The following is a 14,923-nucleotide window of genomic DNA, read 5'->3' as shown; positions in this document are numbered from 1 at the left end:
AATTACATGATGTAGTTTCCTTGTCAAGAGTATTTCCAAAGTCTGGCAAATCTGGTAAGTCTAAAATACATGCCTTTCAAGTTAGTTTTAGCTCTTTTACCACCGTATCATCAGAAGAAGTAAACAAGCACATTTAGTAATGCGCTTCTTTTTATCTTGCTGATAGAAATTGGTATTACCGCTGCCTCTATTCACTTTGTCTCCTTTGCTCTCTAATGTCCCTCCTGCTGGTAGTAATTAGTTTTCTATATTAGGTTGTTTTGACTTATTTGATGATTTTTTTTTCTTTTGGCATGTGTGTGTATAGAAGGCATCTTACCGTAGCCCTGTGAAAAACTTTCCCATACTGTCGCGTTTTGTCCCTGCCCCCTCTCTGCCGCCCCCCTTCCCCCTCGTTGCTGAACTGCTGTTTTACGAGTCTGGGTATGTTCCTGTTTGTCAGCAAACGGTAAAAGCAACCACGTAAGAGATACACCAATTCTGGAAACCTGAATTTCTCCTGATTAGAAAAAGAAAGTCTCGAAGGACTAGAGTACAGGGGTGAGGGGATTTGCTGTGCTCTGAGGAGGTACATGGGTGATGAGATGCTGTTGGGATAGCGGGTGTGAAGATGGGGGCCATCAGGCATAGTCAGAGGGCTGTCATTTATTGGCTGGCATACAATAGCATTGAAAAACACTGCCTATGGCTGTTTGATACTTGCATGTTAAGCCACTGTAGATGTCGAATTTAAGTTTATCCTAATTTAAAACGTTATCCTTGCTGTAAACTGCCACACTTATTAATAAATATTTTTTGGAGGGCTATTTTAAAAGAATTTGTTAGCCTTCTCAGTGATTTTCCCTCTAAGGTAATGCTATGAAACTGATATGCAAAAGTTTTTTTTCTAGAATTTAGTTTGTTTTTCAGTTGAAAAGAAATAAATGTAGCAAACTGCTGGTGCTTTCTTGCTCAAGCATACAATCCTCTTGTTAGTCCATATTAAAAAAAATAGAATTGTTTCTTGTATTGCCTACAGCTTTTTCTTAATGTTTGGTTCTGGTCATAGATGAAAACCCCAGAGCTATAGGTGAGAGCAGATTCAGGCCCAATCCAGTATAGCATGTAGTCTAAATTGTATTGCTAAATTTCAGCATGTAAAATTGTGAGGGGAACGGAAGTGAATGAAACCAAATTATTTTGTATGTCCTGTATGAATGCTGGAGATCAATTTTCATGTGATGTCTAAATCAATAGTAATTAGGAAATCTTTATAACCTGTAGTAAGCGCCACAGAGCAAAGTTACCTGTTAGTTTGAGTGCGTCCTATTTATGAATATTGTGTGAGGAGTACTTGGGCAGCTCATTTGTGAAATGCAGTTCATGCTTGGACAGGGCAACATTCGGAACTTGAGACTCTTAAATCCTGCCTCTTCTTTTTTCTTTCACTATTTCATTAGCCAGTTGCAAGTGATAATGCCACTTATATGGATTAATTCACTTGATCACTTTTTTGCAGCTGCTTGGCAATGTAGAACTGCTGAGTTTGCCTTTTACTGCCCTGCTGCAAATCCTGGCTCATTGATATGGGATAAAAAAGAGTAGGAAACTTGGAATTTACAGTGCAGACCTGAAAGCGTTAGTCTCTTAAAGAGCTTCTGAAGGCAAATGACTGCAAAAAGAAAATCAGGTTTTCATTTTAAAATTAATTGCAGTTACTTGCCTTTATAAGTAGCTTTGTCTGAAGACTGTCAGCTTTTTTAACAATTTTTTATGAGAAAAAATGAACTTTCTTAAAATATAGGGGAGGAAGAAACTTCCCTCTGTCCTGTTCTCTGAATACGCTTGGGCATGCTATAGATCTGTTATAAACTCAGCAACTTCTTAAAATACAGAAGCTGAGAATTGAGGTTTTATAGCTTTCTCTTTTTGTTTCTTTTTTCTGCCCCGCCACCCCACTGTAAAATAGAAACTTTATAAATGGCCAAGTGAGCTTCACATTGCTGGTTTCTGTCTAAATATTTTGTTTTTAACTTCTAAGCTCATTATGCTGTCTTTGTGTTAACTTGTATTAAAATCTGTCAGCTATGACTGGTCTCATAACCACAGTCAGCGGACCAGAATAAGTTAATTATTTACTTGTGTCACTAGTGCTCTTCATCTAATGAAATGCACAGCTGTGTTAGATCTGCAGTTGGGTGTGTAGGTCCCATTGTTACACAAGTCAGCGGAGGGTAGAAGCCGCTATGATGGAGAGCCCTCAGTTCTTTCTGCTGTTCTGCCTTTCTGTGTCGATTTCATGGATCTTTTATCATTCACTTTCACACAAAACAAACAACACAGTGGCTGTCTGCTATGGGAACCAGCTTGGCATATAAAAGGTTTTCAGAGCCTAAAGTAATTTTAAGTTAGCTAAGATTTAAGTTTTGGCTTACAGGTGCCATGAAGTCCAGATGCAAGCGATGCTTTCTTAGAAGTAAATGGGAATAAATCAAAATGTACCTGCCATAATACATACATAATAAAGTATTTATGGATACAATTTTAGGACAAAAAAAAAACTGTGCACAAGAGATAGTGAGTTGCCTTGGTTTTGGTTTTCTTCTTTTGCATTTTCAGCTAATGATTGCAGCTTGGAGCTCAGGGTTAGAAGGATGTTACTGATTTAACATAATAGGACAAAGAAAATTAGTTTCAAGAGGTTCAAAAACTAAATACAACACACGCACACCCTTGCCCCAGACACTCCAATCTTTTTCTTTCCCTGCTCCCTTCCCCCATACTTACTATTCTCATTCTATTAACTACTGTCCCATACACCTATCCGTGTCTTGCTTGGACAGTGGAAGAGGAGCTCCCTCCTGAGCAGACGCCAGTATCCCCCTGTGAACTGGCTGTTCGGGGGGATGTCTTTTTAGGGATGTAAGCAGCACCCTCAGTCTTCCAGGAGCCCCCTCCACTCCAGCACTGTTCCCAAAGCATGCTCTGGCAGTTGCAGCAGGCTGATCTCAAATGGCTTGCAGACTTTTTCAGCTCTAAGGACTTCTGGAAGAAATTGTCCAACTGAAACAGTAGCTTTGGTTCAAAGGAGTGTAGGCTTAAGCAGCTGCATTTTAGCACCTGATTTTGAATGCTGGGTCTCTTGGTCATTTATAGCTGCAGTATTTTGATCTGCAAAATGCACTATAGAACCAGTCATAAGGGGTGGAAGGAGAACTTGGGCATGTATGATAGAATATTTTAAAGAAGTTTTCATGTTACTGTTTTATCTCTACTGTAGAGTTTTAGAGTTTGCGGGGGGGTTGTTTGTTTTACATCCAATACTGACGGAGACTGAAAAAATCTTCCAAAACTTTTAAAGGTACAGTTTGTGTTCAGGGACTAACAAAATACAAGCAGTCTGTGGAGCAGATTGTACTTTGTCATTCATCGAAAGCAGTCTTTGCTTTCCTAAAAAAATAATTATTGATTTAGTTTTTTAATTTCCCCTACTTATGTCCTCTTTGTCCCTGTCAAAGTCCTGCCTTGATTTGCTTTTATTCACAGTATTTAGCAAAGATACATATGAAGAACAAAATCTGAACTAATAATGATTTTGTATGTCCAAAGACAATACTGTAAGAGACCCAATATCTTCTTTTTTTTTTTGCTGCAGGAAATTATAACATTAGCTTTAAAACCAGGGTCTCCTTTAAGATGTTTCAGTCTGACTGGTCAGAAGTTTGCATCTGAAAACTGTTCTCTAAAGCTTTCTGCCCTAATTTGCTAACTCACAAATCACTGGGAGCATTATGTAAGGGTATGCTAATTTTGCCAGTCCTGTCGCAAGGGCTCTCTTCTAGCCTGCAGGTTGTGAGCACTGGTCATGGTAATGAATCTGGGTAAAAAGTGATCCATGAGAAAGAGGAGGAGGAAAACACTAAAGAAAATCTGGTGATGAGCATCAGCCCTGCTGGTGGTTCACGGCTTGTGAATTGAAATGTTTTCTCTTCTGCAGGGGTGTGTGGACTGATTGTTCCTCAGGAAGACATGCCATTTTGCGATACAGGAATCTGTCCAGATATCATAATGAACCCTCATGGCTTCCCATCGCGTATGACGGTTAGTGGTTATGTTAAGATTAAAGAGACAGCGTCCTCCAAGAGGGAAAGTGAAATAGATCAGCCAGAAGAAACAAAGTTTGAAACATGGTTTCACTGAGCATATTATCCAGTCAGGCTACATTCTTGCTGTCCTACAAGTATTCAGCCCTCTGTTTTGCATGTTTTGAAACATCCTGCTCTAAAAGGCGTTGGGATGTGGGCTGTTTGTGCATCATTTGCATTTTCTTCTGTATCAGACTGATAGGAAAGCAACTGAATGCTTCATGTGCACCCTTTCTGTTTGAAAATGTCTTGCTCTTCTTTGTTGCTTATGCCTATTAAGCTGGAGGGGGCAGACCATGAAGCAAAGATTGAAGAGGAGTTTCATTAATGGTTTTAGACCTGTGTAACTTCCTACCTTACACTCACCTCCCTGGAAATGCTGCGAGTCTTGCACTTGTGCTGCAGGGTCACACTGCCTCACAGTCTGGCCTTTGTATGGGACCTCCATCGATTACTTTGTACAGCCTCTGTTCTTTTTTTGTGTATTAGCTTCTTTCTTTCTGTTCCCCCTGCTGTACTGCAGCATGTCGATCTCCTACAGCAGAAAGCCACATTGGATGTGTGGACAACTGGGAAAGATGGAGCTACCTCACTCTGGAGGTTCTTCCCAGACCCAGCAATGAGTCTGGTTTTGCCCCTTCACGCAGGAGTACTCCTCGTTCTTGGGTTTCTTCCATTCCTTCCAGGCTGCCATGTCAGATTCTTTGCCTGGCTAACTTATTCTGTGTCCAATCCAGCAATGTGCCTGTACTTGTGAGCAGGCTATTAATTCTGCTTTTCTTTGCACAGGTAGGAAAGTTAATTGAACTCCTGGCAGGAAAGGCTGGGGTCCTCGATGGCAGATTTCACTATGGAACAGCTTTTGGAGGCAGTAAAGTTAAGGATGTGTGTGAGGATCTTATTCGCCATGGTTATAACTACCTAGGGAAGGACTACGTAACATCTGGGATCACTGGGTAAGAATCTGCTGTATAGATTTAGATGTTTCAGGGAAACGGAGAAATGCTTTTGAGACACATCTGAAAAATCTTCTGTCCCAGAGCTCAGGAACTTTCACTTATTAGCAGACAGCTCTGTGAGATGGAGGGAAAGTGCTGAATAGTCTGCTACTTTTTTTTTCCTTTTTTTGCCTTTGAAGTATTTTGTAGTTCTGCATTTTAAGAATTACTGGTATTTGTGTGGCTGTAATGCGAATGGTCCTTGTAGTACATATGGAAACTTCCCAATCTACTTGCATGACAAAAAAGGTAAAATCAGGGTTTTCTTTCTGAGAGCTTGTAAGAAATGTCGGGTTTCTGTTGACAGCAAATCATACATACGTGGAATCTGATAAGCATTTTCATGTTGACTTTAATAGTACTGTAAAATATGGGTTTGGAGGCAGGTGTTTGTTCTTGGGAATATTTTGTGTGTGCTCTTTTTCCTTTTTTCCTTTTCTTTTTTTCTCCTTTCAATTACACAATGATTCAGTCTGGCATAATACTCTAATCTGCAAACTTCCTGCTGTGTTGATCAGACTGGCTTCTGAGACACAGAGTTCAAAGAATATAAGATAGTTTAGGAACAGGAAAAGGCCATATGGCTTCACATGCCTGCCCTTCCAAAATGTATCTTAATCCTACCTTCCTGCTATTTTTATTATCCTCCCAGTCCCCTTCTTCTCAAGGAACAAGTTTAGGCCTTTTTTGTAAGTTAGGGGGCAGGGATTTAATACTTTTTATTTTAATTGCTTTTCTTACCAACTTATTCCATATGTTGTTTCTTTTTTTATTTTCAGAGACATGATTTTGTTTTCCTTACCTACTCCATATTCCATAAACTTTATGTATCCTGGTGTTTGAAAGACTTTCTGTTAACACATCATGGTAACTTTTAACAAATCTGACTAATTTTGTTTCCTAGGGAGAACAAAATCATCTAGCTTTAAAAACCCCCCCATCCCCAAACTGCAACTTTGTAGTACCTTGTTTAGAGACTTTGCTTTAGGATACTGATATTCTTCCAAGCAAATTTCCCATGCTTCATCTATTGGTTATGAAATGTGAAGGCAGATTTCACAACAATGTGGAAGTTTGCAAATTCCAAATGTCTAGTTAAGTTTTATTCTTTTCTTCATAGGCAACTTTTGGAATAACACTGCATCATGTTCAGAATGATTGCCGTGAAAGCCCAAATGCATTTTTCTAGGACTCATGATTCCCAAATTGTTTCACATTCCTCGTATACGCTAACTATGAGTATTGGTTTTGGTTTGTTTTTTATTCTTTCAGGGAGCCTTTGGAAGCATATATCTATTTTGGCCCTGTGTATTACCAGAAACTAAAGCACATGGTGTTGGATAAAATGCACGCAAGAGCTCGAGGACCTAGAGCAGTGCTCACCAGGTATCGTTACAGTCTAAGCACAAAATTCATGCTTACATTCAGAAGTGTGCCCAGCTGACTGGTGGGTATAAAATGAAGTTTGTTTACCTTTTAATACATGACACAAAATGATGCTACCTGTTAATGTGCTGTTACAGACTAAAATATCTCACAGTAAACTGTAGCAGGAAGTTGCTCTGAAAGTCCAGGTGTGTTCTGTGTGGTCCAAAACTTAGTTTGCTTCTCAGACTTATGTTGGCAGTTGGGAAAAATATCATCACAGTTCACATTGCAGTCCTTTCCTGTCAGATTGCTCATATTGTCTGTATTTGAGGAGGATTATTTTTCATTCTTTAACATTTGTACTTTTACAAAATCAGGTTATGTGTAGAAGAAATAAATTTCTTTTAATATTTCAGTGTCCTTTGGTATCAGTCAAGGTAGTGTTTACATGTAAAGATGAAGGTGGTGTGATTTCCCCCACCCCTTACTTTCTTTGAATTCTTTGTTCCAGTCAGTAGCATCATAGTACGTAGCTAGGGCTCTTTATTTGACTTTCAGGAAAGCTAGTGGATGTTCAATTTATGCTGCCTCTTGACTAGTCTTTTAGGAATTTTCTTTTTTCTTCTCAACTAATTAAACTTTTGTTATTTCCATTGCCTCTGCTGAGAGGCTGCTTTGCCAACTTTCATACTCACTATTGTTTTATCATCCATTGCACTTCCTGGAGAGTAGATTGCCTCTAACATTGTTTTTGGTTTTAAAAGTAATCCTGTAAGAGTTTCCAACATTGAGTTTGACTGTTGTTGTCTTGAAATGCATTTTATTCTATATCAAACATGCCTTAACTGATAGAGCAAAGCTCTAGTTCCATCTGGAATAAGGCAGAAGACCTGAGTTTCTTGAATGGAACTGATTCTAGATATTGTTCTGATTAAAACAAGACAAAGCAGGACTCTTTGTCAGCACAGTCAAAAGCCACCAGGATGTTGCCCTCTGAATTGGTATTATTAAATGAAATGCAATACTTAGTTTATTTTGCAATGAGTAGTTGACAATTAATTTAAAACATAGTTCTACATAAGATGTTGCCTAGATACCCAGTCCTGCTAAATCTTTTAAATAGATAAACTGCTTTTAGTTTTCCTTACAAGAGGTCAGTATAAGCTTTCCCCATGCATAGTTGTTTGGATGGACATTGTCAGAGCTGCCACCTGCATGTTGTTTGAACTTATCAGATACGGCAGTTCCTGTTATACTGCAAGGGTGCCCTGTGATGACACTGGTCAGGGCTCCTCTCTGCACTCTGGGTATGTGGCAGCGCGGTACGCCTTCCTCCTTCAGGTAGTGTTTCCCTAGGGAGTACTCCACTTCCTGAGATGGTTTTCCGAAACAGGCACAACGGTGAGATCTGCTGAGACCTGCAATGCCTGCTATTATTCGTGGGGGTAGACCTATTTCCCCAGACTGGCCAGTGAAATAAGGAACAGGGCCATAAAGCTGAACCTGCTGTTCTCCCAGAAAATGCAGAATTAGTGCCAATAAATTCTTAATGTGCTTAAAAACACTGGAGTTAATGGGTTTGTGCTTTTTTCTAAGAGTAGATTTAAACAGTATGAATACCATTTGGCCTTTTTTTTTTTTTTTAATTTAAAATATCACTGTGTTTTATTTAGCATTTAAGAATTTTAAGAACTTTTTAATATGAAAAATACCTCTTTTTGATGATATTCCCAATCTTATTTTCAAGAGTCTGTTTTGTTTTCAAAATGTCATATTTAGAATAAAGAATGGAAGTAGTTGCCCAGGGCAACAGCTGCAGTGTACATGTGTATAGCAGGAAAGGGGAAGGACAAATGCATTCTAAATAATGTTTTAGCAGTTTAAGCAACCTTTGGTGTGAGGAGTTTTCGAACTCATGTAAGCCAGAAGACAAATCTTATAGACGTTGGGAGCATAAGGTACATTTTTGGTAGTTTAGAAAACTACCTTTTAGGGAGGAAAGACTTTGTTTGTTTTGGTTTTTTTTCTTAATGAGGTCATTTTGACAGTGGGAGTGAAACACCAGCTTAAGATTCAAACTGGGGGAGGTGGGGTGTTTTGGGGACTTTTCCTGGGTTTCTTTAATAGGATTTCAGCTGCCTTAGAAGTCTTCATCCTGTATCTCTTGGAAGACCCATGGTATATCATTAACTCCTAAAGGGCTGGAGTTGACACCCCATCATTTTTCAAGAGATTTTGTCCTCCTTTTGTTGGAATGGGACTTTGTTTGGACTCATTTATAGATGAGACTTGTATTTATAAAGCTATTTTGTAATTTTATACTGTGGAACAGCACCCAGTAAAAATTTGGGAAGTAGGACTATGCATGAACTAATGGTACAGAAGTCAGCTGCTAAAAGGAGCTTGGGCACTTCTAGCACTGCAGCAAATGTCTGTATCTTTGGAGGCCCCAACTATGTTTAAAATCTGCCTCTTGGGACTTCAGAAGAGAAACTGCATTCACCACAGGGCTAGTCCTTTAAAACAGAGACTGAACAGTGGTGGTGCTGTCATCTGGGGAGGGGGATCCTTGGGAGTTTAATCAGGATGTAAACAACCTCTATCCATTCTCCCAACAGTGGGAAAAATAGGAGGTTATATGAATGAAAAGGACAATTTAAATTACAAGCAGATTAGTTTTAAGGTTCCAGTGTGGGCAGAGTAAGGGAAATTACCTCCCCCTAAGGACAAATACAACTGGCATCTGTAGAAGTTATTTTGGTCTGGAAATTTTGTTACACTTGTTACAAAGTATTGTTAGATGTTGAAGGCTTTTATAAATCATTTTCTTTGAGTTGCAATAAATAGGTAAAAACTTAGTGTATTTAGGATGGTTAAAAATTTTGGTTGTTTGAAGTAATACAAACAAAATACACTCCAAAAGTTGTGGGCCATATCTGTCACTGGGTATTCAGTGCAGGTATCTTAAAGAGCACATAAACATGGGGTTTCACTGAGCATGAAGCCTCATGATTGCCAGTATCATTTTTTAATTCCTTCTCTTTGCTGTCATGTTTCAGGGAATATGCTAAGGTGGAAATATTTCATAAAATGCATGCGATATTTTAGTGCAATCAGGAATTAAAGATTGGGTTTGCTTCATAGTTCACTCTAATATTTGCAATCTAAGTACTACAGCACTGTGTTAGTACCTGAGAGTAGGACTGGTATTGTATAAAATTGCAGTATGACAGACAAGAGGTTAGAAGTTTTGACTGTTCAACAAAAAAAAAAGAAGTGGCTTAAATGGTCATAATATTGGTATTTTGTGTCTTGCCTTGTTACCTCAAGAACTTTAGTGTACACTTAAATGCTTTGTTAAAAGTTGCCTCTAGCACCATGAGGAACGGAAGCCTTTCCTCGAGAAAATGAGAATTTGATTTGTGTCAAGGAGCTAGAAAACCAGGAATCTCTACAGTGCAAAAATCAATCTATAAACTGTCAGACATGAAAAAAATAAACTACATAGATGTTAATTAAAAAAAAAAAAAAGGTAGGATTCCAATAATGAGTTACTAATACACGTACTATTTGTTTGCTGCTTTGATTTGGTATTATTCTTCCGGAGAATCTCCCAGATTCTCCAAAATCAAAACTGGTTTGATTTTAAGAATTTAGTCTTTGCTGTCGTTCAGCTGAAACATCAGCTTGACAATTCATTCATTAGCTGCTGAATATTGTTTTGTTCAGTTAGCTACAAACTATAATGAATGTTTTGCCAAATAAAGAGTGTCAAATTGGTGTCCAGATAGTCTTGGATATACTGGTCAGTCTCTTTTTATTCTCACTCAGCTGTGTTCTATGAGGTGTAAAGAGTTGAGGCCTGGCTCTGCAGTTGCCACTCACAGAACTGCAGCGTATTGCTAGTGCCGGAGCAAAGATGAATTGCTGTAACTTGAATAACACATTTGTGAGGTCAGCTGTTTTGGTTTGTAGAACACTGTTGCTACAGTGCTCCTGTACTGTTCCTACAGTTGCAGACAGGCACTCCTAGAGTTGTAGATGGTATGTTCTGGAGTACTTACTGCATTTTTTTTCAAATACTTATTTAAAGGCAACCCACTGAAGGTCGATCCCGTGATGGTGGTTTACGTCTTGGAGAGATGGAACGGGATTGTTTGATAGGTTATGGAGCCAGCATGCTTTTATTGGAGAGACTAATGATTTCAAGTGATGCCTTTGAAGTGGATGTTTGTGGACAGTGTGGCTTACTGGGGTACTCTGGCTGGTAAGTTGTCTTAACTGTAATGTTTTTTTTACATCATGGTGTCACCTCCTCACTTTGTCCATGTGACATGTTTCATATTTTCATAAAACCCCTTGACCTCAGGTGCATAAAGCAAAGTAGTACAGAGTAAACGGGCCTCCATGTAACAGAACCTTGCCCTTGGCTAAACCTTCTCGGTTTTAAAGTGCTCACAGACACCAGTTAACAGTCCCACACGCCTTAATCAAAAGCAGTGTCAACGTTCAAAATTGGTGTTTGGAAAATTGGTGACAGGGAAGTATTCTTTGTAATGGTCTGATTGAAAACAAGGAGCTCCTCTTTGAAGTGTCAGACAAATGCAGCAATGCCATGTTGGAGCATGAGAGACAAGCAGCTCTCTGGTTGGAAATTCTGCCCAGCTGCCTTGTCTGTAAGAAACTTACCTCTATACTAGCTAATGGTCTTGCTGTCTTACTCTGAGTCCTAAGCCAATACTGAGTTTATCTGCAAACAAAATGGTTTTCCAGGTAGGGGAAGCATAAAACTGGATGTCAAAACTGCGTGGAGCTCACCGTGTGTTATACTATGGGCTTTGCTCTAACCATCTTTTCTCCACAGTAATTTTGAGATGCTAGATTTAAAGCTGCCCTGTAGTGTGTTGGAAATACACCACTATTATTAGAAGATAGGGAACTTCTTTTTATGTTCTTTAGAGGTGTGAAGGAAATTATTTGCTTTTGGTTTTGTTTTAGCCAGGCAGAACAACAGACTTGTGAGACCAATAGGAATTTATGAGATACAGCATTCTTGCAAGCTGTGAAAACAGGTGGCCAGGAATACCAAGACTAAGGGAGGAAAAAATAAATGGTGTGAGTTCAGGTTACAAGTTACTGTAATATTTATGTCAGGGGAAGATGGGGAGTTGGAAGAGGAGAAAAATTCATTTCTAAACACCTCAAAAGAACATTGTTGGAAACTTGCCGCATCTTGGAGATCAATATCAATCTATTGGAAGAGGCAGGAAATTGGACTTTATTCACTTCAGTGCTTCGAGAGTGATTTTTCCATGATACAATGAAGTAGGAAAGTAAGGTGTGTTCTCAGTTTGTAGATGTGTAAAAGTGACAGCTACCGTTTCTGCCCTTTGCTCAGGCCTTATTCTGAAGCATGGGGCTTCTGCCCAGAAAGAAAGCATCACATCTGTCTGCTAACAGTAGTAGCAGTATTTCTGCTCCTTTTGGAGCAGAAGTTCAGACAGAGATAGGTAAACACATGTGAAATTCAGGGGAGAACGAAGGCCTGCTCTGTGCATCCTGTTCTGGTTGGTGATTTTTAGTTCGGTGTTGTCCTATTGGCTTTCGTGCAGTATTTTTGAGAGTTCTCGAGTGTGTTTACACCATGTGTAACAAGTGAGGCCTTTTTCTGATCCAGCTCTCTTAAAACTACTGCAGTGTAAAGAACTGTTAAAGGAAGTTGTGTGAAAGGAAGGGCATGCAGTAAGTCAGCCAGCCAACCGCTTCTAACTGCGTAAAGCACTGCCCTAGAAATACTCACATGCAGATGTAGCTCCATTATTTTTTTGATAAGACCTTGGCTTTCAGAGCAGTCCTTGAAGATTTTCAGAGACCGCAGGAATTGAGGGTGCCTTGAAGAGAACTGGGAATTTACTTAAGAAATCCTATTACATTTTATTTTTAAGGTGCTGTTAATGTTCCAAACTCCATATTTTGTAACTCTTTTTTAAAGAACTGTGAAAGAAAATAGCCTCAGACAGAGCCAGACATTCTTACAATCTGGTCCTGTGAAAAGCTGTCTGCTGTGTGAGAGTAATCAGTACGAGGTAGTTACTGCTAAATGGTATGCTGTGTCTACCGGCAGCAGAAGAAGCAAGTGGCCCTATAATGAGCATCACACTAGAGACCAAATCACAAAGAGAAACTTCCAAAGGGGCCTTTTCAGTGATTCTGGTATTAACAAGACATTGCTAGAAGAAACCTTTTAAAAACATACTGTTTGGGGGCTGGCATTAAAGCCACTTGTTCTAAGGAAGATGAGCCCTGCCTCCCGGACAAAGACTGGGTATGTTTTTCTGCAAGATAGTAACAGCAGATCAGTGCTGGGGTCTGAGCTGGTACTTTTGCAGGGGAAGGGGACTGTTGTGGCAGTGACAGAGTTTGTCCCCATAAAAAATACAGTAGAAACTTACTGTGTCATACCAGTTTTATGCAAATTTTCCAAGGTTGCTGTTGTACAGGTACTTGGGGGCAGGACTTCACTGAACGCAATGAGCAGAATTTGGTTCTTTCTTATGCCAAATTGAGAAGTCCTTCTGATCCCTAGAGTCTGAGCATTTTCAAATATACATGAGGAAAAACTTTGTTTCTGGTCCAGATTCAGCCTTAGAAAAGTTGCCTTTTCATGTCCTGTTAAGTATTCTAGTACCAAACTGGCCTTTCAAATACATAAATTTGTGATTTCTGTTTGGCAGAGCTTCGTACGTACTGCACCTTAACCTTTCTGGGTGATCCCCATCCAAGTACAAAGCAGGCCCAGAAGGGTGTAGCTTTCAGCATGGGTGTAATGAGCAGTCTCTGCTCCTCAGACCCTAGTAGCTGTAGTCAGGTGGCAGACATCTCATAGCAGAAGAGTTGTGCCTCATCAGACTTCCAGGGCTTGCGAGGCTGCTTCTGTATAGAGCGATTGCTTGCTATGTTATTATTGGAAAATGGCTTCTGCTAAGGTCACTTCCACCCACCATAAAATATACCTATCCCTATAGATTTGGGCTGGGGAGTAGTTACAAACCTGCAATTGAGGTCTGTTCTGTTTTAGAGGCATGCTAGTTGTTAACATTTTCCCTATGCAACAGTGTCTACAGGAGAAGGCTGTTGCAGGGAAACACCTAGTTCAGTCTGTTACCTTCCTCCTGCCTATAGTCATATTTAGACAAATCCAAAGCAATTACTGAGATCAAGTGAAGCTTTATTCGTCATCATGATATGCAGAAATGTAATTAAGGCTTCTGTACCATTGGTTAAAAGCTTTCTTGGTTTGAAAAAAAAAATAAAGAAAAAAGAAAATCGTCCAAATATGGAGCATATGGAGGTCAAGGCAACCACAATTTTTGTGGAAAATAACCAGCTCTTTGACATGCTCTTTAAGTATGTCTGTAAAAGAGAAGTAGCAAAGTCTGAAAAAGTAACTGGAAGACTAATGCCAGCTCTCATAACCGAGAACCTTGTTAACACTAACCAACTTTATTGGACCTGTCTCCAATGACTTCCACATGCTCTAGATCAAGGTCACTTTTAACAGCAACAAGTGACCAAAGCTTTGGCTTTACTGTAGGTATTGACTCTCAGCCTCATTCTGTACCAGAAGCATGTAGGAATTTTGCTAATTCTTCCTTAATTGGATCTTCAAATTGTTATGACTTTATGGCAGAAATATAAATCTGAAACACAGATGCAAAAGAAGATCTTTGTCAGATCATGAGAAAGTGCTGAGTTCCTCTGTGTTCCCAAAGGCCTGGAATTCTCAACTCTTTAAAACCAGAAGAGGGAACATACTGGAGATTGGAAACTGATATTTATATAGAAAGATGTTTTGGTTTCCTTTGTGTGTACGCAGAGTTTGAAATGAAATAATTGAAGCAGTTGCTGCCACCACTGAATTTGAGTCCTAATGATGGAAAGATGGCTGAGTGACCAGCCTCTATATTCCTTATATGATCAAGGTTATATCTCTGTGACAAAAAAAAATCCCTTTCCCCAAGTTTTAAGATCATTATTTGACTAAAACGTGCAAAGAATATGCGCTAAAGCAGTTTTACTGGTTTCCTGGCTTGACTAAAGCTTTGGCTGTTGACACAGAGAGATGTAAGTTGAAGAATGCCTGTTTTCTGAAATGTGACCTGATTTGAGACATTATAGGGTGAAACTGTATATAAGGAAAAAAACAAAGTGTGAACCTTCTTTCTTCCTGCTTCTTTTTTGTGGCATGTATGTAAGACAGAAACTGGACCATTAGCCACATTCTCAGAAATAGCTGGCTTTGTTCACATCCTTTCCCTCATTACCCAATGCTGAATTTGCCTTGTCAGTTATGTGAGTGGTGAAGAAGCAGGTGTCAGTCCTGTTAGCTACTGAGCACTGTGATTCTCCTCCAAGAAAAGCCTAAGTTTAACA

At 39.4% G+C, this 14,923-nt stretch overlaps 1 protein-coding gene across 1 annotated transcript in view; it reads left to right on the top strand.

Annotated features, from left to right (window-relative positions):
- POLR3B (RNA polymerase III subunit B) overlaps window positions 1-14,923 on the top strand; it is a 73,195-nt gene that overhangs the window by 57,691 nt on the left and 581 nt on the right. Inside the window, exons 24-27 of the mRNA XM_057420512.1 lie at window positions 3,977-4,080; window positions 4,914-5,080; window positions 6,395-6,508; window positions 10,584-10,757. Of these exons, the coding sequence (XP_057276495.1) occupies window positions 3,977-4,080; window positions 4,914-5,080; window positions 6,395-6,508; window positions 10,584-10,757 (559 nt within the window). The remainder of the gene's footprint in view (window positions 1-3,976; window positions 4,081-4,913; window positions 5,081-6,394; window positions 6,509-10,583; window positions 10,758-14,923) is intronic.

The sequence above is a fragment of the Pezoporus wallicus genome, unplaced genomic scaffold, assembly GCF_028554395.1.
Source record: "Pezoporus wallicus isolate ANWC-B61680 ecotype Strahan unplaced genomic scaffold, APGP_CSIRO_Pwel_v1 contig_2871, whole genome shotgun sequence".
NCBI classification, from domain to species: domain Eukaryota; kingdom Metazoa; phylum Chordata; class Aves; order Psittaciformes; family Psittacidae; genus Pezoporus; species Pezoporus wallicus.
This window is presented reverse-complemented; position numbering and strand designations above follow the sequence as displayed.